Source organism: Thunnus maccoyii, chromosome 23, assembly GCF_910596095.1.
Source record: "Thunnus maccoyii chromosome 23, fThuMac1.1, whole genome shotgun sequence".
Lineage (NCBI taxonomy): Eukaryota > Metazoa > Chordata > Actinopteri > Scombriformes > Scombridae > Thunnus > Thunnus maccoyii.
In genome coordinates, this window is record NC_056555.1 from 3,686,372 (window position 1) to 3,712,310 (window position 25,939).

General features: G+C 40.5%; 1 protein-coding gene across 9 annotated transcripts in view; it reads right to left on the bottom strand.

Moving 5' to 3' along the window:
• Nucleotides 1-25,939, bottom strand: part of scube1 (signal peptide, CUB domain, EGF-like 1) — a 124,544-nt gene that overhangs the window by 92,226 nt on the left and 6,379 nt on the right. For 2 of the 9 annotated variants that reach the window (XM_042403394.1, XM_042403393.1), the window contains exons 2-3: nucleotides 24,788-24,910; nucleotides 3,257-3,382 (exon numbers count right to left, since the gene is read on the bottom strand). In XM_042403394.1, coding sequence (XP_042259328.1) covers nucleotides 3,257-3,382; nucleotides 24,788-24,910 — 249 coding nt within the window. Of the gene's footprint in view, nucleotides 1-3,256; nucleotides 3,383-4,976; nucleotides 5,076-8,113; nucleotides 8,197-9,420; nucleotides 9,546-9,826; nucleotides 9,880-10,631; nucleotides 10,895-10,921; nucleotides 11,113-11,272; nucleotides 11,330-24,787; nucleotides 24,911-25,939 lie in introns of those variants that run through there. The other 7 variants (XM_042403397.1, XM_042403399.1, XM_042403396.1 and 4 more) reach the window with 7 other exon arrangements.

Sequence of the window (25,939 nt, forward strand, 5' to 3'; positions counted from 1 at the left end):
GAAAGGTGAGTAGGGATAAAGAGAGGGAGAGGAGAGGAGAGGAATTTAAGAAGGTGGAGGAAGAAACAGAAATAAATGAAAGAAACTATGATATAAGGAAGGAAAAAAGAAAGGAAACACTGGGGACATAAGGAAGGAAGTAAGAAAAGGAACAAAAGCAGATAGAAAGAAATGGTTGTAATTAGAAAAGAAAAAAGTGAAGAAGACACACTGGAGAGAGGATTAAGCACAAAAGGAAAAGAGGAATGGAAGAAAGGAGAGACAATAGATAAAAGGGTGATAGAAGTAGAGTAAGACTCAAAGAAGTGATGACAGAATGAAGTCTAAATTAAAAGAAAGGAGGAAGGAAATAAAGAACGATGAGAGGGGAAGGAATGAGCAACCCTGACTGACAAAAAGAAAGAACAAAGAATACAATAAAGGAAGAAAGGAAAGAGGGAAAAAAGAAGGTAGAAATAAGCAAAAAAGTGTTACACAGCCTGTACTGGCTTTGAGTGTGATCACACAGATCCTGCGTCTGATTTCACGCTTTACTGCCTCGTTTGAACTCAGTAACCAGCTTTTAATTAGCAGCAGTTCATTAAGGCCGCATCCTTTCAACATCCAATAAAGCAAGTCTCTGGGTTCAAGTCAGACGTTGGCTGGTTTCCTCTTGCCGGGCCGTAAAGAACAGGTGATGATAGTTCTCACATGACTCAGTTGGTATCGTTTCAATTAGTGGCACAAACACGTGTGGTGCAATCCCACTAACCTAACGCCCCTTTTCTTCACTTGACCACAACACACGGAATGACACAGCAGCTAACCAGTGAGCTAACGGCTGTGGGACAGTCAGGGACCATTTACTGACAAACCAGCAGGAAATAAACAACACAAAATACTGTCAGACACAATTACAGTGACACTTACCCTCCAACTAAATGCACCAACACGGAAAACTGGCATATTCTCAAGGAAAAATCTGTCTTTTTTACGATCAGGGTCTCATTTTTTATAGTTTTTGCCATCCCATCATGTGTCTGAGTATGATCAGTTTTCACCAGCTTCACTGGAGAGATAAAGGGACACTGAGGCAACCACAACTGAATTCTAATGTGGGGATGTTATGAGCTGCAGTTCCTTTAATGGCCACTAGATGCTTGCTTAAAAAATGAAATCCAACTTCATGGAAGTGAAGAGGAAAACCAATTAGTTCTCTCTAGAAATACAAATCAGTAAATGTTGTCCTGTGTGCCTTGATTATGAAAACTATTGTATGTATGTACTGTATATTAAGAAGATATCATAACTTGTGTGGTATGTTTGAGTTGTGTTCACATTGATTGACAGGCTTGTTCATGTTTGGACTATGTATTTACATTCATATATGACATAACTATGTCATGGTTAAATCTATATCACTGACAATTATATAATAACTGCTTATTATCAAGTGAAATCTGATATGAAAATTGTATGTATGTACATGTTAATCCAAAGGTTTTATTGTTTATTGCATTCCAGGGCTACTCCCTGGTGTAACTGTCATGGCATGCTGTGTTACTGTATTTACACAGAAACAACATGGAAGCAGGTCATTTTCTGCAGATGGAACGAGGCAGCTGGAATAGCAATGGTCAGATCAGAAAAACGCTTCTATGTGTTTTTAATTTGGAGGAATTGTTGGATTCCTGCTGTTATAAAGCTGTTTGTATCAGTGACTCCCATTTCTGCATTCCACAATTTATCCAGTGTACAAAATGCTAAGATAATGAATATGATTGATGGCAAAAACATAGAAATGAAACCTCCAACCTTAACTTATTGTATCTTTCAAAATGTCAGTAAAAGCCTTCTCAAGAAAAAACACTTTCACTCTCAAGAATACTGATATGCCGAATTAAATGTTAAAGCTAAACCAGACCAGTACTGGTTGCTTAACACTGTCAGTTTTTGGCAACAAGATGCAGCTGTTTTTATCTTTGTGGCTAATGACACTGTGACACTTCTGTAGAATATAACTCTATTAGTGCAAAAGTAAACTTCTACTCGTGCACTAGAAACTATAGAGGCATGTTTGAACTGGGCACTGAATTATGACCATTTTCATTTAACATCTTTGGCCGTGGAAATTTGAATTCTGATAGCAGAACGCCTTAACTCTGCTTTATATCAGCTGTCTAAAAGTCATTCCTGTGAGGGGAATCCACAACTCATCAGCTACTCTGCACTGCTGGCTGCCGCTATTAACACTCAATCTCTCACTCAATCTCTCCAAAGGGTCAAAGAATGAGCTACAACACTTACAAATGCCAAAACATATCCCACCAAAACACACGGACATCCAAAATGACATGGTTTTTTTACATTTTTAATTTGATTTTGCTCTCATCAGTCAGCGGTGGAGGACAGATGGGATTAAATGTGTTTGAGCACATCCGTGCAGAACTACGTGTTGCACCGGGCAGAAAAAACATTAGTCTGGCTGACACTAAGTCAATAACACAGCACTGGGGCTAAATGGGCTGGATCTGTCAGTAATAAAGCACAGCCAGATATCTGTAGGAGAACTCTTCAACCCCGACCGCCCTCCCAGAGAAAGGAGCATAAAACAGCACAAATCATGGAAACCCTCCAAACGATGACAGAGGGACTCTACGGAGAAAGGCGAGCTGAGCCAGACGGGCTTAAGAGATACAAGGACACACACACACGCACGCACGCACACACACAGGAACATCCGTGCACCCTTAACCATACTCTCTTGAGCACAGACAGACATATCTATTCACAATCATACACTGAATCTGACACATGCACACACACACACACCCCAGAAACACACAGACACTCACTGATACATACCAAGGATATATTAACATTTAGGCACACTTAGACATGCAGATTACCAGACAATCATACATTTAAAACCAGACTTACCATTGACCTAAAAAGTTTGTGGTTTTGATAAAGTATGCATGATGTTTTTCGCCTTATTTTTTGTTATGGTACAACACCCACATTGGTCAGTATGTCTCAATTCTTTGTCCTTCTTCAGTCCCACTCAAAAATCAACACACCCACACAAAAATCCCATAATTGTACTGTGTAATAAAGTAGATATAAATAAAGGTCAGGATTAAACAACAAGACCTTTGTTGGGTCTAATTATGACCAATGTCATGACTATTTTGATCTTTCCAGTCCATAAATTGCATGTCAGAGTGGAAGTAACACACAAATAGGAAGAATGTGTTTAAACAAAGAGTGTTCGTACCCAGACAGTTGTGTCCGTCGTGGGCCAGCATGAATCCATCGTAGCAGGTGCATCTGTAATTGCCTGGTATGTTGATGCATTCGTGGACGCAGCCCCCGTTGTAGTCGTTCTCGCACTCGTCCATGTCTGAGAAAGAAAGGAGATGGGATGTGAGATTATGTTATTGGAAGAGGAAGTCAGTTATTTTCAGTTAGGTTGATACACTGCCGTAGTCTGCGCACAGTCAGGATAGTTATAGAGACTCGATTCTCTGTTTCAACTTCCAGAGTGACATAATCCATCATTGCGAACATAAAACTGCTACTGGTTAGGTCAAAGTTCCAGATTTATTGTTTTCTTGTCAGTGGTGCGTAACATTACACAGTCCTTCCTGTCAATCATCTGACTCCTGCAGGAAGAGATGGAAATCCCTCTCCAGGAAATAAGTTTTCAATTATTATCACATATATTTTTTTCATATTCACAGCATCTTTGGTGTTGAAACAGTGAAGCAAAATTAATAATGATATATAATCCCTGAATAAACTAGAATCATACAGACACTTTGTCAATACAGTTTTAAATGTGAAGTAATACATTTACCAACACAATTTTTAAAGGAAAATGATGACCTTTTTTTGCATTTTGATTCACCCATTTGCCATCTGTTATCATTTGCATAGCACTTTTATGGAGGCAAGAAGAGCTTTCATTGGCTGTCACCTGCCCTTGTTGCCGGTGTGCGTCCGAGTGAGCGCCTTTAAAACTGCACACATGAATTATATCTTGACATCAGTCAGTGGTGCTAAATAAAGTGGCAGATGACAGCATTATTACAGCATGTTACTAGCAGGAGTATGAGCAGTAAAAGGCAGCAGGTGTCTGCATCTAGCACATGATGATGAAGGTGATAAGGATAATGATGATGATGGTTTTGTCCTCAAGGGGAAATTCATTGCATGTCATAGGCGGTAGGGACGGTTAACTGCCGAGAATATATTTGACCGGTTACACATGTGGGTCTATAGGTTAATTTACATACTTGGGTTGGGAACTGATCTCATCGCTTCACATTATTCACCTTATATCGATCGGTGCCTTGTGGGACTGAGAGTGAGTGCGGCCCTGGAATATGTTTTAAAAACACACATTTACCGACTGAAGTGTCTCACGCAGAGACTCCGACACTGACAGGAGCACCCACAGATACAAAGAGACATGACAGATCCATTTTACCAGCCTGCAAGGCGGCTAGCAGCTAGTTAGCATGGTTAGCATCATTAGCCATGCCATGCTCTGTGTAGCCCTTAGACTGTATAAAAATCACAAAATGAACCGGTTAGTTACCAGTTAATGGGTGTTGGTCTATCAAAAGCAAAATGAACCATGATCCTTCCCTAATAAGAAGGAAATTCAAATAGCATGTACCATTCAAAAATTTGGACACACTCGTTCAAATGAATGGGAAGTTGTGTCCATACTTTTGACTGGTAGTGTACATACATCACAAAATGTAGCTGTAGCCATTTCTGATGGATTACATTTATTTTTGGACCCTAAATGAATCTGTTAACATCACTGTTCACAGGTGTCCTTGCAGCACTGGGGGTTACTCAGGATGAGGTAAAGTGGGGGCATCTGGATGGGGTGAGGAAGAAGAGGAGAGTGTCAGCCGGTGCTTATTCGTCTTTTGATGACCCCCCCCCCCCCCCCCCCCCCCCCCCCTCCCACCAACCCTCACCTCCATGCTGAGCCAGCGGAGGCTTTCACAGGAGCTGCTCACAAGTGGTTGCCATGCGGAGCCATTTAAACAAACAGTCCTCCCCCTCCGTGTGAACAGCAGGAGATCCGCCAGGCAGCAAGGAAGACCCTGGCCCAAATCCTCCTCCTCCTCCTTCTCCTCCTCCTCCTCCTCCTCTTCCTCCTCCTCCTCCCTCAGCACTGAGGATGACAGCGCAGGTGCCTTTTGGTTCTGTTTGATGACCATCTCACTCTCTCTGTCTCTTCCTCGTGCCAAATAAGATGTCAGTTTAATTAACACAAAGTCACTTTGAACACTGGCATTTCATTCCACGATCTCTCCACTCTCTTCCTGGACTCTACTGTTTCTGCCATGTGTCTTTTTATTCTCTACTATGACTTCTGTCTGTCAACATGACTTCTGTCCGTCTCTCACCTCCACCTACATACCTGCTAGCTTATCCGTCTGCCTCTCTGACTGTCTACATCTCCTTCTGTTTGTCCAAAAGTTTGACAGCTGATATTAATACAAGGTATTTTGAGACTGAAGTCACTGAAAGAAGCCCTCTCTGTATACTTGCAGGTGTTATTACACAGACACTTTACCATATAATCATATCCAAAACACCACAAGCTATGGCCTCATAAACTAACTCAGAGGGTTAATCAGCAACCCATCCCCTATATAAACATATATTGCATGCAGAGTTATTTAATTCTATCACGTTGTATTGTTCAGATGTTGATGCCACTAGCGGCAAAAAGGAGCAATGATTTTAAGAGTGCATACATAGGGGCATAAACACGCACCAGGCGACAATATGATACACATGAATGCCAGAGGTTTCATGTTATTGCCCTAATCGACAGTTGACGGTTGCCTAGCAATGTGCCAGGACAGGTAAGGACAAAGAAGACTGCTAGCTGGCAAATATGCTAACATGGCAGAATTTAAAATAAATAAAAATCTGGAAATGGAAAGGAAGGAGGGAAATGCATTTATCACATCTGTCAGACCTGAACAATACAACTTTGTTTGCTGATGTGAAAAATTCCAAATTGTTCATGCTGAGTGTATCGACAAAATGTTGACTGACAACATATTTAATTTTCTTTCCCCACAACATCTGCTCACAAGTGTTAAGTAGTCTAAACCTAAACACATATGGGACTCAGTATGAGAAGTCATGTGCTTTATATGCCCACAAACCACCCCAAACACCCTCCTTATGACTTCTTTGTGGTAAAAAAAAAAACACATAGTACTTCTTTGACTGGATAAAAGGTTCTTGGTCTTAATTTCTAGGAGACTTGGTTGGTGAGGCACATAGACACTGGGTTGACTAAAGCAAATCTTTAGACGAAACTCAAAAGGTCCATCCTATCAGCAGCAGATGTTTGAGATTTTAACCAAATATTAATATTAGCCTGAGGTATGTGTTGGCTTTTGTGTGTTAGAAGCAGGAAGCAAAACAGTCAGTGAATCAAGTTTGGTAGGCGAGGTTTGATCAATGGGTGGCTGATGGCTCCAAACAGGAATAAGACCCTGGCACACAGCAGCGATTGGCGACACACACAAACACACACTCAGCCTCTACATCCTGTGTGTGGACATAACCCAGACCTGGATACTGAGCATTTACTGAGCACTCGCACAATAAATGCACAAACATACGAAAACAACGTGCGCGCACAATCAAACAAACCTATTCACCGCACTATTCTCAAATACCTTTTATCCACAAAACACTTCCTTTGAGGTGATTAACATTGTGATTTTGGCTCGAGTATGATTGCTTTGAAGACTCCGAAAGCATGCGGACATAAACATGAAAAAGATCTTCATCTGAGAGGTTTCACTTGGTCTGAAACCATTATGACAGAAGACAAATCAATGCCACATTCTGCACCGTGAAGCGCCACAGAGATGTTTACCGGAAGCCAATTACGCAGGCCAACGCAGATCGGGGCATTTTAATTCTGTTTGTCTGATCTCTGACGAAGGAACCCTGTCTCTGCGCTTGAAGGACCATTCCAGCATTACTGGTGTCAGAGGAGAGAAGATTAATAGCATCATATTGCGTTCAGTACTGTAATATAAAACGCTGACCTAATCCTTCTTCAAAAACGTTCGAAAACTGACCTTAATGATCTTTAATTGAGCTGCATGTGTAAGAACAGCCAGAGTTCATTTTAAGGGATGGAAAACATAACAAATGACCCAAAAAAATCAATCATGGTGGAATTGTGCTTTAAAGAGCATGAGCTTTGTGTATACAAACTCCTCACAGCCATCACTGGCTCATCCTGAAAGGCATTTGCAACCAATTAGGGTGAGCTGGAATGGGCGACTGTTTGGGGAAACGTTGTTTGGACACTTTGCTGTGCTGCCAGCTCAGATGGCGTGGTTCAGTGCAATGTGGCACCTCCTATGTGCTCTGCTTTTCATCTGTCGGAGATGGAGGGAGAAGGTAAAGACTAGAACTAAAGGAGCATGAGGGGGGGAGAGAGAGCCTCACAACTGAGGGTGAATGTAAAGCAGCAGGTGATTAATTGGTGCCTGAGTTGCTTCAACTACAGTCTGAGACTACATCCACACTAAGCTGGCTAAATCTCACTTCTGTTGTTCTGACATTTCAGTGTGGATGGACGGCTTTATAAATCAGCCTTAAAATGCTAGTGCAGACACAAGTCGTTCTAACATTTAAGATTCAAATGTATCTGCCTTAAAGAGAAAGTGTTTCAAAAAGTTACAAAAATGGTTGTACTTTGTCTGAGGCAGAGCTAAGCTCAAGGTTGAAAAGACTGACATCCTAAAGGCTCAATCAAATTAATGGAACTCATCCATTAATATACACTATATCTGTTCATTCCGACTGATCTCAACAGTATCTACATGCATCCCTCTAGTAATACCTACAAAAAAATGAAAAGCAATCTGCCTGCTACTAATCCACAACTAAGGCTATAAGCAAAAGAGTTATGGCGTTAGCATAGCGGACAGCAGTTCAAAAAATAAAGCACGATACACAATAGATTACTGATGTTAGCCCTGTTTTAACTAGCCTGTTTAAGACATTTTTAGTAATCATGGCTGCCAGACTTCCACTTCATTTTCACAGGTAGACCGGTTCTCACCAATGCTAGCAATGCTGAATTTTCTGTCACTTCTGAGTCTCTATGGTCCATTATTTTGTGGTTCTATTTTGTGGAAATGACTGCAACTATAAATGAACTGATCTCATCAACAAGTGCAAACAGCTCACTGAGTAAGTATGGTTTGTTTAAGTTCTGTGGTAATCTTTAGCTTAGCTTTAGTGCCTGACAATCACTGATAATCTATTGGTGATTGGCATAGAAAACATATGGGTCAAACCTCTGTTTACAGCACAGGAACATACTGTATATGCTATTGAACTCATTCAACTAAAGGACTCTGGGGTTCCAGTGATCAGCTTGTTTTGTGAAAATTAAAGAGGATAAACTGTTTGGATAGTGGTGTGCATTGAGGTGATGGAGAGAATAGGATAGAGGGTTTGAAGTATGTGTAGGTGTGTGTATGTGTGTCTGTGTGTCAGAGAGATTACGGGGAGGTGGGAGAGGTTGGTGGAGGGAAGAGGAAGGTGCCTCGTAGGGTCTAGTTGGCCCCAAACGGTGCCACTTCCTGCCCCTGAGCTGTTGTTGACATCTGACAGCGGTGCCCCGACAGCTTCGGACTGGCTGCTGCTTCCGCTCACATACACACGTTTTCTAATTGCCGGGGAAATGTTTATGCTCCACGTCTCATCAAGTGAATTAGGCGCCTTCACTGACGGCCCCATGCCCTCTAACTGAAGGCCAGAGGGAGGGGAGGTGAAAAGGGAGGGAGGAGGGCAGGAGAGGGGATGCTGCTTTCATTTCATGCAGCATTTCTAAATTTTATATTTTCAACGTCATGACTTTTATGTTAGTATCGACCATCGGAATCAGAATTTATGTAAACAGGCTGACACGGAGCAATGTAACAAAGTAGGACAAAAACTGCACATTTGCAAGATCTGATGTATGAACAGATAATAACATCCAATTTGATGACACACACACATGTGCGCTTGTTTTTGCAGCCATTATACGCATTTTTCCTACGTACTTTATGAACTTAATGACATCAAATTAGTGAGTACATGAGTGCATGTTACGGGACAATGGTCAAACCCACAGGGTATTATCACCCCAATCAGCAGTCTAGCATCTTTTAGTTAATTGTTTTGGTTTTAGAGCACATTTACTGTATGATTCAGTCTCACCACTGGTACCACTTCCTGCAAAGCACCAAACCCCACAAACACACAACATTAGCTACTAGCTGCTTAAGAAAGTGGAACATTTAGCAGCTAGACAGATAGATATGTTTCTTCCCAAACACAGCTAAAAGGAGTAATAGTAGTAGTGAATATTGGACTTACAGTCAGGTGGCCAGAAACATGATTCCAAATAAATGCTAATGTTTCTTCTTGGCTGCTGATGTGTAGCTACATGAGCTGTCAGCATGTCAGCCATAACAACTTAATAAATCAGTGAGATCTGTGTGTCTGTCAGCGTGTTCTCTGAGGTTCCTCTAAGCCCCAAAAAATATAACTTTAAAAACCGCAGGACATTTTGTCTGACATTTCGAGTTCTCATGTTGTTAAACAATTCTCTAATCTTCAAAGGCTACTAGAATCTGTTGAGAAACCCACTGTATGCGCCCTGCTATTTACCAAATGGCAGAGAGAATGAGCCAGCTGTTGCAAACAAGTTGAACATCTAACACCTTGTTATAACTTTGGTGAAGACCAACACAAAGTTAAAAGGAGAGTTGATATGACTTACATTCTTCATGTGGGCAGAAATAGCTCCAATGTTGCTTTGTGTCTGCTGGGTGTCTGACATTATGTGTGTTTACTTGCAAACATGGTAACCATTTTCATGAGGTGATAAATGGCCTTTATCATTACAGATATTTTGACATGTCATAGCAGGAAAAACACAGGTGTGATTAATAACATTAACAACGGCCGTGGTATTGTACATGCTGTCTCACTGGCACTGATTACTGGGACACTTACAAGGAACTGTTGAGACTGTTGACACAATACAGAAACAGCATGGCAAACAAGCTCTAACAAATCCACTGTACGCTGCCCGACACCAAACGAAAAAGTTAGAAGCTAGCAAGCTTGACATAATGATATTTTTCTCATAAACTGGTGGGACCAAAAGAGGAGAGTACATGTTAGACATTACATTTGTCAAGTGGCCTGAACCCAAATAAATGCTAATTTTGCACTGCTATGCTATGTTTGCTAACATGTTAGCCATAACAAATTTACAAGGCGATAGAATGTCAGGTCCATGTATGTTAGCTTGTTTGAGGTTCCTTTGTCCCCCAGTCACCACAAAACTACAAGCAACATTATCTAGCATGTTAAGCCTCTAAATCTCTCATCTCTACAAGCTATTCTGTTCTATTCCGGGATGTTTTAAATAAACAACATGTTAACAAGCTCTAGTAAACCCACTGTGTGACAGAAAGACAAAGTTAACGCTAGCGGATAGCAAGCTAACGTAATGACTCATATTTTTCATCTTTTGGTGGAGACCAAAACAGGAATGAGAGATTGAAAATGAGACTTGCAGTACATTCATTAGGCTTATGCTTCTTGGCTGCTGGTTGTAAGAAATTGTTACTTCAAAAGGCAATAAGATGTCCCATTAGTGACTGTCAGCTCTTTGACCCCACTCACAAAATTAAAAAACAAGGAAGCAATTCTTTTTTTTGCAATGCACTATAGGCTACAAGACTGAGATATTCACTGCTCAGCACCAAACAACAGAAAGACAAAGTTAGCAGCTAGCAAGCTAACATGACTCAGATATTTTTCTCAGTTGACAGAGACGAAGACGAAGAGTGAAATAGAGACTTACATGTGTCGGGTGGCCAAAAAACACAACTCCAAATGAATTCTAATCTTGCTCCATGTCTGCTGTATGTAACAACTTGCCAACACATAAGCCAACTCTTTTAAATTAATGACATTTTTGACATTTCATAGCTGAAATAGCAGTAAGTAACACAGGTGTAATGAATAACATTAACGATGGCTGAATTCCACCTAGATTTTCTTGTTAAAGGGCCCTGGTATTGTGCATGCTGGCTCACTGCCAAGGTTTACTGAATAGTTAATTGGAGTGAAACCTTTATTTTTATTGCTTGCACTTGCACCTGTATTTTTGCAGAGATTAGAAGTCAAAATGTCTGTCGTGAAAAAGACTTACATGCCAGCTTGATTTAAAGATCTACTGTCCATTTGTCCAAAAAAAAAGAAGTAAGCAACTTTTCCACACAGCTCCTCTGGGTAATGGACCCAAAGTGCAGCTACATTACAAACATGACTTCCCAAACTTTTGCATCATAACTTGTAACCATATTAAATGGTGCGTGAATGTGGCTGACATCTGATTGACAGCCACATTAAAATGTATTAGTTAAAGAGCAGAAAACAGAAGTCTCAAATTTGACTCTGAAAGTAGATAAAAGGAGTTTTAACAGACTTCAGCGGCCATTTCCACTCGATCGTGTCCCAAAATAACAACCATGTGTGCTTATTCAAGAGCTTGGATATCAGGGCAAAACCAGAAAGAATCTAGACATTTTTATTTTTTTTTAACTATAGCATTTCACATTCCATTACCCAGACTTAGAGTGTGGCCGGCTGCGTTGTCAAGAACAAGCCAGAAAGCAACCGCCTGGTTATCAAGTCAAGGCCAATAATTAGGACGGATATTTTCTTTTACTGTTATAACTCACACAGACAGTTGTGTGTGTGTGTGTGTGTGTGTGTGCGCAATGATATAAAGACCCAGAAAATGTCTGCACATCCACATGCTGTAAATCTCACACTGTAAAAAATGGCTGTAAACAGTAATTTACTGTTTCTGCACAGTTAATTACTGTGAATATTTTTATTATAGTATTGTAAATTAGGCCTAAACACACAGTAATCAACACACTACTGTAAAAAATCATGGTGACACATCACAGGTAATAGTCTATCAACACTGAAGGCTGTGCATGCTACTGTGCTACAGACGGCACAGAGAAGCATCTGCAGACTAGAGCAGCTCTGGTGAGCGAGCGCAGCTGTGTTTCAAAGGTAAGGCAGTAGATATTGCCAAAGTTGCAATAAACATCACAATCCTCTGAGCTGAAGTTTCAAAAACACCACAATCTTATGATCTATTTCTATGATGACAAACATGCCCCAGTTTCCCAGTTACACTGCTGAAAATGCCCAAATAATGCACTTTGTTGTGGTGATATAACGTAAGTTAGGCTAATGTTGAGTCTTGTGGAGCTAACTTGAACACAATAGCGAACGTCAACAAGTTAATTTGTTGAGCCATTATTTAGCCATCTGACTACAGCAAAAAATTGATAGGCTATAACGTTATTTCTTGCACGTCACTTACCAGGACTGGTCATACTCTCAGTCTCAACCCACGACTACTAGTAATGTTACTGAAGTGTGTCCTGAAGCTGTTTCTTGTAACTGTTAGGAGAGGTGCAGGATTGTTGTTAGAGACTATAGATGTAATGGAACAGTATCTAAGGACTGTGTTAATCCATGCATGGACTGCCTAGATGGTGTACAGTTGTCAGAGTTGTATAGTCAATTCTATTGCTATTAAACATATTCAGCCATAGTAATCATTAGTAATGAGGTAGCCTAGTTTTGAATGACGGCTTCCCTGCTATGACATCTTGTCAATATATAACATTTAAACAGTGGTGGGATAAGTACTCAGATCCTTTAATGAAGTAAAAGTACCAATACAGTGTAAAAATACTTCATTACAAGCTAAAGTCCTGCATTTAAAATCCTACTTAAGTAAAAGTGCAGAAGTATTACCAGCTAAATTTTCTGAAAGTATTAAAGTAAAAGTACTCGTTTTGCAGAAAATCAGACTATAACTGATATATTAAATAAATATAACAAAGTATATTATTAGTACTGATAAGTCAATGCATAGGCAGCATTTTATTGTTGTAGCTACTCGAGGTGGAGCCAGTTTGAACTGCTTTGTGTGGGTTATAAAATAAATCTGAAGGGTGTTGAGATGATAGATTGGGTAGGAAAGAAGAAAAGAGATAGTTCTGCTACATAAAATTGAATTTGGATTAAATGTTCAGAACTTTTTGTTTTTGTGAAATACTGGAGAGTTTCACCTCTTTGGACTTTAAACAGTCATTTATTTGAAACCATGTAAGGGAAAATGTCTCTTTAGCAGAACCATAAACAACTCAAAGACATCTGAAACATGACAAAGAGACAGAAATACACACTGATTTTTTGTAAGGGGCCACAAGCCAAACAGTTTGGGAACCGCTGGTTCAATCTTTAACAATGTGTTGTAAATTATAAAACTCATCATTATGTTATTTCATGTAAAATTTTAATCAAAAAAGTAACTAAAGCTGTCAAATAAATGTAGTGGAGTAGAAGGTGCAATATTCTCTCTGAAATGTAGTGGAGTGGAAGTATAAAGTAGCATCAAATGGAAATACTCAAGTAAAGTACAAGTACCTCAAAATTGTACTTAAGGGCAGTACTTGAGTAAATGTACTTAGTTACTTTCCACCACTGCCTTTATATAATTTAATCAACTAAAGGCTTTCCAAAGCTGTTTTGCTGTGATAAATGAAGCACAGTTGTGCATTCTAAATTTTGATATCAAGATTTTCATTTTTACTGCAAATGTAGGTTCTTAATGTTGGTCATCAGTCTCCTTGATTGCTAATAATTGGTATTGGCCCTGAAAAAAACATATCAGTTGACCCCTAGTCTAGGTGCCAAAGTTCTTCACTGCAGCTGGTTTGGGACTCGACAGCTCTTTGGATTATGTTATCTTTTTTTTTTTTAACCTTTTAAGTTGTCAGACGGTTTCATAGATGGATAATGTGGACCTTCTCAACATCCTACAGCTTGCTAACTTTAGCAGTTAACATTTGACAGCAGACTACTCCAACCATAGCTTGGAATTGAAGCCAATGCAGAAGTCCAATACGCTTGAAAATCATGTAAGTTTCTTACAGTGCAGGTGTGGAGTGAGAGCTCAAGCTACACAGAATTTCTTTGATCCCTGTCAGCTTTTCCTGAGTGACATTTCCACCCAGCAGGGCCAGACATCATCTGTCAAAAATTGACAAGGAACCTGGTTGGAGATGCTGGCATGAGGTCACTGTGTCTATATATAAAGCCTGAGCCTCAATGAATCTGACCCGCTCCACTGAGTCTGAGCTGAGACAGAGAGACAGGAGAGGCGGGGAGTACACAGACGGAATCTGTGTTAGGTGGGTTGCATGTGTGTGTGAATTTAGATATGTATGTGTGTGTATGTCTGTATCTAGCCAGTGAGGAGAGCGGCTGACTGATGACGAAGGTGCAGACGCCAGGCAGACAATGGCCTAGTAATTGTCTGCCACTTCTCCCTCTCGCCCTCCCACCTGCACTCTCCCTCGCCATCCATTCTTCCCATGAGATGCCCTTTCTCCCTCCATCTCTGTCTCTGTAAAGCAGGTCAGGCGTTCGTCACTGTGGCTCCTAGTCAGGGACAAGCTGCGAGTACAATCCAGTCTGAAGCAAGGGCACTTCTTACAATTGTACATGCAAAAAACACATTTCTATTGCATCTAGTTAGAATAATAACCTCAACTTACACACACAATGCATCACTATTTCTGTTAAAATAAATCCCAAGCCTTCAAATCTGCTGAAGCTGGCCTGAGATTGCAAGAACACAAACGGAACCTTGATTTGTCAGTCATACGGGCTTCAATTGAAGTGAAAAGGAGAGAGCAAATATATACGGTGATTGGTGTTAATATGACTGCACCTGGTAGCACCAATGGTAATAATTGATGACCCCAAGTACTAGTATAAGTACTACTGCAAATGTGGAAAAGTAGTATAAAGCCTTTTCTGTCTTGATCAGATTTCTGTGTGAAATCTGATCAAGTGCCTCAATACCCACTGCATTGTGGGTATTGTAGGCGCTATGCTTTGACAAGGAAGAAGAATGTGTGGAAAAGAAAATACGCTAAAAAAAAAAGTCAGTTTTACCTCTGATGCGTGTGATCAGAAGTGTCCACTTTGCCACCTGTAACCACACCCAACAGTGATGTCACAGTGATCCTGGAGTACACCTGTGCATCACTACAGCAAGCTGAAACGTTTCACCACTGGAGGTCAGCAAAAACAAGATTTTCAAGGGGGGTGTTAAGTTATTCTTTAACCTTGAATGTGCACGCTTTTGTGTGAAATATCAGTGTTACAATCTTGCACAGCCAAAGTTTCTTTTATTAAACTGCACTTTAATTGTGAAACATTGGAATTCAATATGTCATTATCTATGCTCAGTTTGTTTGCGATATAAATAGAAAAAAATAAAAGCAGCTACATATTGACTACAGAGTCAATACCTGTGTTTCATGGTACTATTACCAGTGCTCAAGGTGATGTTTCCTTTACCTGCTTCTCATTTAACTACTTGCTTCAGCACATAGTCATATAAATGCTCAGCTGAGACCCAGAGCACAAATATACACACACACACACACACACAGATGTTAGTGTGAATGGAGAGGGAATAGGCAAGCGCTGGTGTTAAAACACATAATGAGAGGGAGGAGAATGGTGCAATGGGCAGTACTGATGAAAACCAATCAATTAGCCTGTAAGTGACAAATGCTGAGTAAACACAGGGGGGCTTTCGCAGGGCGTCTGACAGCTCTGTGGCAACCAGCCAGTCCACTCATCCCTCCAGATCATCATACACTTTAAAAAACCTTGTTAACAGGACACTGACTCTACAAGTGAGAGTTCGAAAAAGTTCCCCAACTTTTTTTTTTGCCTCCAAAATTCATTCTAGCACACAAGCCATTTTGAAATATTGAAATGGATTTTTTTTTTTGCTGCAGGAATCTCACCCCTAATCTCCTAAAGCTCGTAGTCTTTCCTACCCTGAACCTTAAAAAAAGCTAATTCCCTTTAATTCTCAATGATTCATCTCTCAGTCCTTTTTATTTATAATTACCAGCTTGATAAACAAGTGCACAATACTTTGTTGATTAGACCATTTTGCTACATCTTTCTATAAACAGGGAGACATCTTTGGCAAAGATACACACACACACACATACACCAACACATGTGCAGTAAAGCAGGCTTGACTGATACACAGCTCCTCCCACATACTCTTCATTTGACAGCACAGGGATAAAAGTTCACATTTTTCCATAACGAGCCGGCGGTATCAGCTCGTGGAAAAGTCTACAGAGAGGGCAGCGTTCATAAACGCCAGATCAAATTTCAGAGGCTTTCAGGGAAGCAGATTCACTGGAGAAAATGACTCCTCTGAGGACACAATCCTGATGGGAGCACTCAGAAGACAGGAGATAAAAAGGAGAACACCCATGGGCAGCAGTCAGCAGTGGCTGGGAGGTGATCCCGCCGAATCCTGCAGGACGAGCGAGGAGCCTGCTCCTGGTGGAACAATGCAGCCTGCAAGCTTCTAATTTGTAGTGCGGAAGTGTAGCAGAGGCTGAGAGCACAGGTCGTCTCCCTTGGTCACCGGGGCTCAAATCCCAGCCGTTACAAAAGCACAACAGTGAGCCAGAGTTTTTTTCTATGTGGAGTCACACAGGCCACGTCCCCCTGGAACCTCTAAACTGCACATTAATAATGTGATAATCAATAAAACCCATGTTCGTGTTGCTTTCTTTAGTAAAATAAAAGTGAATAATAACGCCTGGACATTTATACTGATTCCAAATATAGCAATTCACAAGACTTATTGATATTCTGAACACAGACCTTTTCGATCTTGACAAAGATCCATGTGGTTTTTGGCCTTAGCCCAGCAATTTCCTGATGTGAAAAGTCAAACTACTTTACACTGTTGCTTTCTTTGGCAGCTGCTGCAGCGCTCGGCTCTCATTGCTGTGGTGATTCTGCACTTTACTTCACCAGAATCAGATGTCAATCAAACACTCTAACTCCTCAGTCTGTTTTCTTAGATTCTTCTACTGATGAACTGAAGGTTGTTGTATTTAACATCCTTGTTTTGTCTGCTCAGTAATGGTGGCTTTTACTGCTCATGCTAACTACACTGTTCTTTTTCTGAAATATGCATCACTTACTGTAAGATAAATGATTTTTCCTGGGAAATATCTGTGAAACACCCGTTTTTTAATAAGGAAATATCAAAGTTTTCAAAAACTGGACTTAAAGTCAATCTTTATCAGTGTTTAGAGTCCCTATCAAGTGTTTTTGTCCTTGAACCTGATCCATGTCTTTTAATATCAAGTATCTGCCGATGCAGATGCAAACAGCTGCACAGTCAGCCTGAAGTAGGCCTGCATTAACATCAAGGCTTTTTTCTGACAGATTTAAGCACTGAGTCAAAAATGTCTTCTCACTCATTTCAATGAGATCACTGTGTTGATGCAGTGGGAGTTTGGAGGCAGAGAGTTTTGCAGAAAAATACATGATTGTCCAGCAAAAAAGTTGAATCTGGCTGATTCATTCCTTCAGCTGTTTGGCTGCCAGCTGACTAGCACTGGTGGGAAGTAACTAAGTACATTTACTCAAGTACTGTACTTCAGTACAATTTTGAGGTACTTGTACTTTACTTGAGTATTTCCATTTAATGCTACTTTATACTTCCACTCCACTACATTTCAGAGGGAAATATTGTACTCTCCCTAGATTTGACACAATTGATAATATAACAAGCTTTTAAAATACAACACATTGTTAAAGATGAAACCAGTGGTTTCCAAACTTTTTGGCTTTTGATGTCTTACAAAAGGCAGTGTGTAGTTGGGGTCACATTTCACATGTCTATGAGTTGTTAACAGCTCCACCAAATAGTGATTTTTCCCTCTAAACTTCTCACATGCTTTCATTTCAATAAATGTCCAAATGATCAAAAATTTCACCAAAAATCAAAGATTAGAGAAAAAGTCCAAAAACTGAAAACAAATTTGTGTTTCAGAGCTTTGTTTTTTCTTCTTTCCTCTCCCATTACTCATCTCACAACCCCTCAGAACAGCTATAATCATTTTTGCCTTCTGACGAGGTCGGACAACACGTCGTACGAATTAGTTCCCTCTGTGCGTCATGTGGCCGTAATCAGGAAGATTCGTTATCCCAGCTTAACTATTGCTCCTCAGATTCTTTGAGAGTTCTCTTAAACAGCAGCAGCAAATTTAGCTGTATATGGTCATGCTATGCTATGAATGGTCAGTTCCTTCATGTAAGTCTCTTTAGCTAAATTAAGTTGAGCTTTGCGAAAATTCACTGCCAATGTTTTGCAACTGATTATTCCTGTAATGCTAAACTGAGGTTCAAAGGCAGTTTTCAATCAAAAGCAGCATCCAGAAAAGCAGACACTTTTTTCCCGAAACCGACTCTCCCTGCCTCTCTTGCCAACTGTGAGTTAACATCAATATTTTAAGCTTCTTGCCACTGTTAATTGTTTGTGCCACTCTGTGGGTTACTTGATTGCAGCACAGGGTATGATGTAGTTTTTTATCTGAAATATGCTGTAACTGATTGCTCTTGCACCCAGACCACAAAGAACACAGGATCGGAACAAGTTATATGAGTGATTGGGGCTATATGACGTCTGATCCACTACTAATGAACTATTTTTAACTAAAATGATCATTGAAAATGATGGCACAAACAGTGCATTAATTGGCTCTTTTGATCCTGTGGACCAACTTGCAAAATCCCTAATTGTGAAATTGTGTAATCTGTGAGGGAAGCAAAGCAGATTTGCGTATATGAGGGTCATGACACCTCATAACCTAAAATAGCACTTAACATCCAAGAATATGTATAAAGAGTGCATCCGGAGGTCTCTGAATAAATACAGGTGCTCTGGAAAGAAAGTCTGATAAGATGAATAACGAGAGATAACAGTGTTGATAGATCATACATTTCTGAGCCAATGCACTCAAGAGAGAATTGTGGAGTATAAAGCCTTTGTCAAACCATAAGTTTTATCCAATTTCTCATTATCCACTGCATGTTTACTTGACTGTTGACTGATTATACACTGATATGAACTGATGCAGAGAATGAAGAAGCAGAGACAACAAGAGGGATGGAGAGAGCGAGCACAAAGGCTCTGTGGCTTCCAGGTGCTTCCAGGAATAGCCGAGCGACTAATGGCGCTGGCCGGCAAAGTGGCCCATAATGCCTGTTGATGGAAAACACAGCCGGCCAATTACAGCGCCCATATCTAATCACTGGGGTCAGGGGTCAACTCTCGTCCACCATCTGTCTTCATTTGGCATCCCTATCATGAGCTGTTGCCTCATCACCGGGGGGAGTTCGATAGATTTCAGCGTACGGTCAAGAGGCAAAGGGATGGTTGACACACACACACACACACACACACACGAGCATCCAATATGCAGAACAGTGACGTAATAAAACTCAGTTGACATTCAAGCTCCATTGATGCAGAGTACAGCTCCCACACACACTAAGACACACATAAACACTGATTCAAATGTTGGAGTGTGTGAGGTGATGTAGTAAAAAGTGGCTGGCAGGACAGATCTGCTCAGACAGACGCTTTATGGGAAAAAGATCATATTCCTGAAAAGCCTGAATTTTCTGCCGTCTCCTTGTTATTCAGGACGCCTCCTTCAGACTGAGTGTGTGTGTGTGTGTCTATCCAATATAATAAATCATATGCTATAGAGCCACGAGCAAAGACAACAGAGCTGCATAATTATGCAGAAGGTATTTAAGGGGATTTTAAATTTAAAGGGCAAGTTCAACCAAAAATGCAATCAAACATATTTTTCTCCTATCTATAGTACTGTTTTGCTGTGAGTTTAGGGGAAAATCTGCTGCAGTTTGCCCAAACACAATGTTTGCATTTTGGGTTTTGGTTAAAAAAAAAAAAAAAAAGTGCACAAAAAGTGCTGCTATCATTGTCATGTTTTTAATTGCTTTTGCCAAGAAATATGTCCGGGAGGTCCTGTGGAACATGTTGGAAATATAGTCATCAAATGTCATTGAAATAATGTTTTTAATCTGAAAAACTTCTCAATTAAGTTTACTCTAAGTTACCACCTACTAAGCTGACCATTTGACTCACCTTAGCTCTAAATGCAAAAGAGATACAGTGGTAAAAAAAAAAGAGGAATCAATGCCTATACTGTCCCTGCTCAGGTTTTCATGTGCCTAAAAATAGAAACATGAATCCATATAAACTTCACCTCGACATTAGCGACATCTGAATATAGAAACCTGGTGAGCAACCCCAAAGTACACTATTGAGCAAGAAAAATAAATACAAAATAAATGACACAATGAGCCCCATGCGTTTCGCAATTTACTAACATGACTAATGTTAATATTTGTCCTTTGATGGGGGGGGGGTATGACGTGGGATAAATGAAAAATAAAAAAACTTACACTGACTCAAATAAACTCAACGCCCATGTTATGGCAAAGCAACAAAGACAATAGTTAGTTAAACAGGCAGTTCAGCGTAATTGCACTAAAATCAGGATCAATATGTCAAACAATTCTTAATTGATTATATTTAGTTTGGATATGAATTAAAGTTACAACAGTAACTTCACAAATAATCTACATTTCCCAACTCATTGTACTAATGTTACTTTCTTTAACCGTGTTCTGGCAGAGGACGTCGATGTGGCAATCATCCGAAACCTGTGCACACTCATCTGCATCTGTAAAAATATCAACATCCAAATAAACCAGATGTCACTAATCGTTCAACAAGCCTTGATGTTGGGTATGACCATGTCTTAGTAGTTAAGTGTGTTACAAAGCATCTCTTCTCCTTGTATGAGATCAAAGTTTTTTGCACATGGTCCCTGACAAATAAAAATATTAACTTGAGCTAAACTAAAGTAGGTTAAAATTACTTTTGGCGAAGCTTGCCAGCACCAGTGCTAGCTTTACTACCCCTGTCCGTCCCATGGCCCCGTGAACAGAGTCTGACCATTCCAGCTGCACTCTGATTTCACTAATTTCTTTAACAAATTCAAATGCTGTTTCTCAAACAATTTCTACAGATAACTTAAAAAATTGATAATATAACACGCTTTTTAAAATACAACACATTGTTAAAGATGAAACCAGTGTATATAAATATAAAAAACATAAATATCACCACCTATAACATGATAACCGCACATAGGCTGTATAAAAATAATGGACGTAGCTACCGTGACATCACCCATTGGTTTGTGAACTCCCATTCTGAAGCCTCGAGTTTGGCATTTTGACCATCATCATCTTGGATTTTTGGAGCCAGAAGTGATGAGAAGTGACCATATTTGAACAAGAGTGTGGAGCTGGAGCTCCCCAGGGTTCAAGTACAGCACCTTACACACTGACGTGGTAGCGACTTGTCAATCACAAGGTAGCTACGCCTTAAAGCATACGCTGCTTTATTGTCTATTTCACTCTAAATGGGACCGTAATTTACAAATTGAACATCATGCTATTTTGAAGAAGACTTGAAAACTAGCGATTGAGACCATAAACTCATTAGGGAACTGTTTACTGAGGTAATAAATCAAGAGAGAAGTAGGGTCATTTTCTCATAGACTTCTATACAAACGGAGTTCTTTTTGGTGCCAGTGGAGTCGCCCCCTGCTGATCATTAGAGAGAATGCAGGTTTAATGGTCTCAGGTTTACAATCGTCTCCTCTGTAGTTTTCTCCCCTACCGTGGCCTTTTTAATTGCTGATAACCATACCATTGTTGTGATGTTTATTGAAGGTAACATGATGAAATTTTATTTCTGCTATTCATGCTGGGGTTTTTTAAATGTACATACAGTAATGTGTTTCTGGGATAGAGGGCATTTTCCTTGATAGGATGTTCTCATGCTAAACTAGCTACTTCAGCAGTAGCTGGCCAGAAGGATGTAGGATTGCATATTTTCTGCCCACCAGCAAAGCAGCTGTTAGAGGCTGTAATGTTAACTTCAGGACTTCAATTAGGAGAGAAACATTACTGTTTTTATGTAATTATATAGCACTTTCATTGTCATTGGGTTCCATTGGATTGGGATGAGTTACATCTGATAGCTCTAAACCTCTGCAAATTATAGTAAATATATATGGATACACTGTATGGAATGTCAGAGCAAACATAAGTTTTACTGTGTTTTGGTGTTAATTGAAATTTTTTAAACTTTTTTAATTGAACAAATTGACAGTTTTTTGAATTCTCTTATTCTAACTGGTCTACAGAGCAGTAAAAGTGCAAACATTTACAGTGCAGATGAACCGTGTGGAATTTAAACCCCTAAAACTGATACCATGCATATCACAACACAGCCCTATCTCATTTTGTGTGCTTGTGTGTGATTGTGTGTTTGAGCACATGCAGCTGAGCAAACAGGTAAAGTGTCAGATATTCCTGGATTAAAAGAAAAAATCTCCCCTACAACACAGCATATTTCCAGTGCAGCAACAATAAGGTCTGGGAGCAGAAAGCATCAGTCAGAGAGCATATTGCTGTATTCACCTTCAATGGTGGATAATATGGATAGTTCTTTCTCTGTATAATGCACATGTAAACCCCACAGCTGGAGCTTAACAAGTTCAGCCAAGTTCTCTAAGGGGGTTTGTCTAAATGCATTCTGGGAAACATAGGAAATAACTAACTGTCAAAAAGATCCATTACAACCCATCATTTGAGCAGATACTTCACACTTGTGATAATAACTAGTAGAAATGATGGCCAAAACTAATACATGGGAATTATTATTTAATCTCATCAAGATTTATAAAACGCACAAGTGCTGTAGCATCATTTATACAAAGGCAGTCTATCTAGTTATGAGCAGTGTGGAGCATACGGTACATGGGAAAAGATTAGAGGATTGTGTGTGTGTGTGTGTGTGTGTGTGTGTGTGTGTGTGTGTGCATAAATAAACGTGTGAGTGAGCTGGGATTCAGCACAACACAGAGAGGGAGAGAGGGGGAGAAAGCATATCTGTGCGCTCAGAGAGCTCCAGCTGTGGTGTGCTTTGAGGCAGAAGTGAGTGGAGGTGTGAACGCACAGCCAGGTGCTGCCCCGTCTCACCCTAACACCCTCGCTCAGTCCACTTCCTCCCCGTTAATTAGGAGAACCTGTGGGGGGGTGGGTGATGGTGATGGTGGTAGGGGGTGTGTATGTGGGGGTTGTGAAACAGCTGTCTAACCCACCGTTACATCAGCAGAGACCCCGTGCTTGTGCTCAGATCAATTCAGGTTCAGTCTAGATCTGGCTGAGATGTACTGAAGTTCTTACCAGACATCATCTCTCCTGCTTATGTATAATTATAGCTGAGGGGAAACTGCTTCTGTGTTGCTACACAGATAGAAATAAGACACATTTGTGTTAGGGCATACAGCTATGCAAGATGTCTGTGATGGTTACTGGGACCTCTCCTTGGGTGTGATTGACAGGTATTCCTTGGAACATCAATAAGAACTCTTCCTACACACCTTCCTTCTTTACACCTAACAGCACCACTCCCTCGGCTATCCCCGGTCACTTCCCATCTGCAGTGTAGTTAAGACATAGTTAAGGTTAGGTGAGGATCATAGCTGTGGCAAATAAGCCATTGTCATTCTAGTTAGGGATAGGGTTGGGGTTGCACAACTAAAACATTAGGTGCGGGTTAGGAAACTTGTGGTTACAGTTTAAAAATTCAAATCCAATATTTAATGACAGTAGACAGACAGTAGATGGAATGCAAACTTGCTGCAATGGTACCGGATGTTGGCATTATATTTAAAGTGGTACACTGCAGAATCGCCCAATATGGACGGAATTCCTGGGGGTACTGAGCTGAAACTATCCATGAAATCTATCTCAGCAAATTTGAGTCAGACAAATACAACAAGTAGCTGCTGAATCATGCTTGATTTATACCTACTGTATGTAGTTGTTCAGAAAATCAAAGTATGCTTCATGCAAACTAATGTAGGTCGTACTAAGTGTCATCTAACCATGTCTAAAGGCAAAAGTATTTATACATGTGCCAAGTAGACACACTCGAAAGTGGGTCAAAAAGCCTGCCATTATAGCCTCCTCCTGGCTCCTGTCTTCAAGAACTCTGTGTCTTTTGCATGTCTTTGTATTCTTGAAGAATCACATAAATGGAGATAAGGGTGCCCACTTCTAGACAGTCTCTCCTCAAAGGCATCCATAGTGTTGTGCTCAGTTGTGCAAATGAAAAGTGAATTAGGTGTATGAAGGACCTGGCCTACGAAGGTGGGCGTGATTGTCAGATTCTCTGTTTTGAATAGCCACTGCAGCCTCACCACGAAAAGGGTGTTTCAGCCACTGTTGGCACATCTGACAAGCACTTTGTTTGAAGTATACTGAGGACTTGAGTCTGATGACGTTGCAAGTCATCATCTCAACACCTATCTGAAACCATAAATCACTGACTGGTCCAACACCAATCTATTGGTTCAATAGATTGTTGGTGGAGGTGCATGAAACTTCCGTCTTAGCAAAAACTCAACTTGTGATGTTCATTGACTTTGCATCCACTGTATAAAGTCACAAATGTCCATGAACACCTCAAAATGTGGCCTTATTGATTGATTCCCAGGGGGTCCTGGGTGTCTTTTCACCTGGATTTGGATGCATTTGAAGTGTGAGTAAGTATGTGAAGTATGATGAAGGAAAAGAAGCCTGAAGAAATGGATGAAGGACAGGGACTCACCCTCGCAGTGCTTGCCGTCTCCCTTGTAGCCTGGTTTGCAGATGCAGTTGTAGGACTTGGCCGTGTTCTGGCAGAGGGCGTCAATGTGGCAATCATCCGAACCCTCTGCACACTCATCTGCATCTGTACAAATATCAACATCCAAATAAACCAGATGTAACCAAAGTCACTGATCATTCAACAAGCCTTGATGTTGGGTATGACCATGTCATAGTGGTTAAGTGTGGTACAAAGCATCTCTTCTCCTTGTATGAGATCAAAGTTTTTTGTACATGGTCCCTGACAAATAAAAATAATAACTTGAGCTAAACTAGAGTAGGTTAAAATTACTTTTGGCGAAGCTTGCAGGCACCAGTGTTAGCTTTGTTACCCCTGTCCGTCCCATGGCCCCCGTGAACAGAGTTTGACCACTCCAAATGCATTCTGATTGCACTGCAAACTCTATGCATTTACACTTGCACCAACGTTTTCTGACAGCAAGCGCTGCTGTGGCAGTTGCCACACAGCTACATTGATGTTCAGCATTTTGAAGCTGGAATTATGCTTCTCCAGACTGCGAGTAGGCAAACATGGAGTGGGGTCACTCATACATTCGTGTGGCTGTTTGTTTTATACTTGTATGTAGTATGTTTATGTTTCTTTTCATCTCCGTTTAAAACCAGCCTCCTTATAGGAGTTGAATCACCAAATCAATCCCACTTGACACACAGGTAGGCACAATACTCAGTTGAGATTTTGGAAGTACACTTCTGCAACCTATGGTTACTCATGACAACCTTCTCTGCATAGGTTTGTAGAACCCTTCATGTGTATCTTTGGAGGAGCATAACTCCAGCTTGAATCTGTGGTAGCATGGCGCCACTCCACCACTAGCAACTCCCCTCTACCTCTGATACTCACTACCATACATCACAGGCTGCTGCTATCCACCTATTATAGTCTCATCATGCAGCTAAATAGAGCAGGTTGTGGCTAACAGAGGAAATGGTTAGCAAAATGAAATTAATAATATAGTACATTTTGCTGACCAGGTTAGTATCATATAACCTGACGCACCAGATGGTTTGTTACACAGAACCACCTTTCAAAAAATACTTGGCAGGTGATTGGATGAACCATCTGTTTATCACCATCTATCACCATCTATCACTG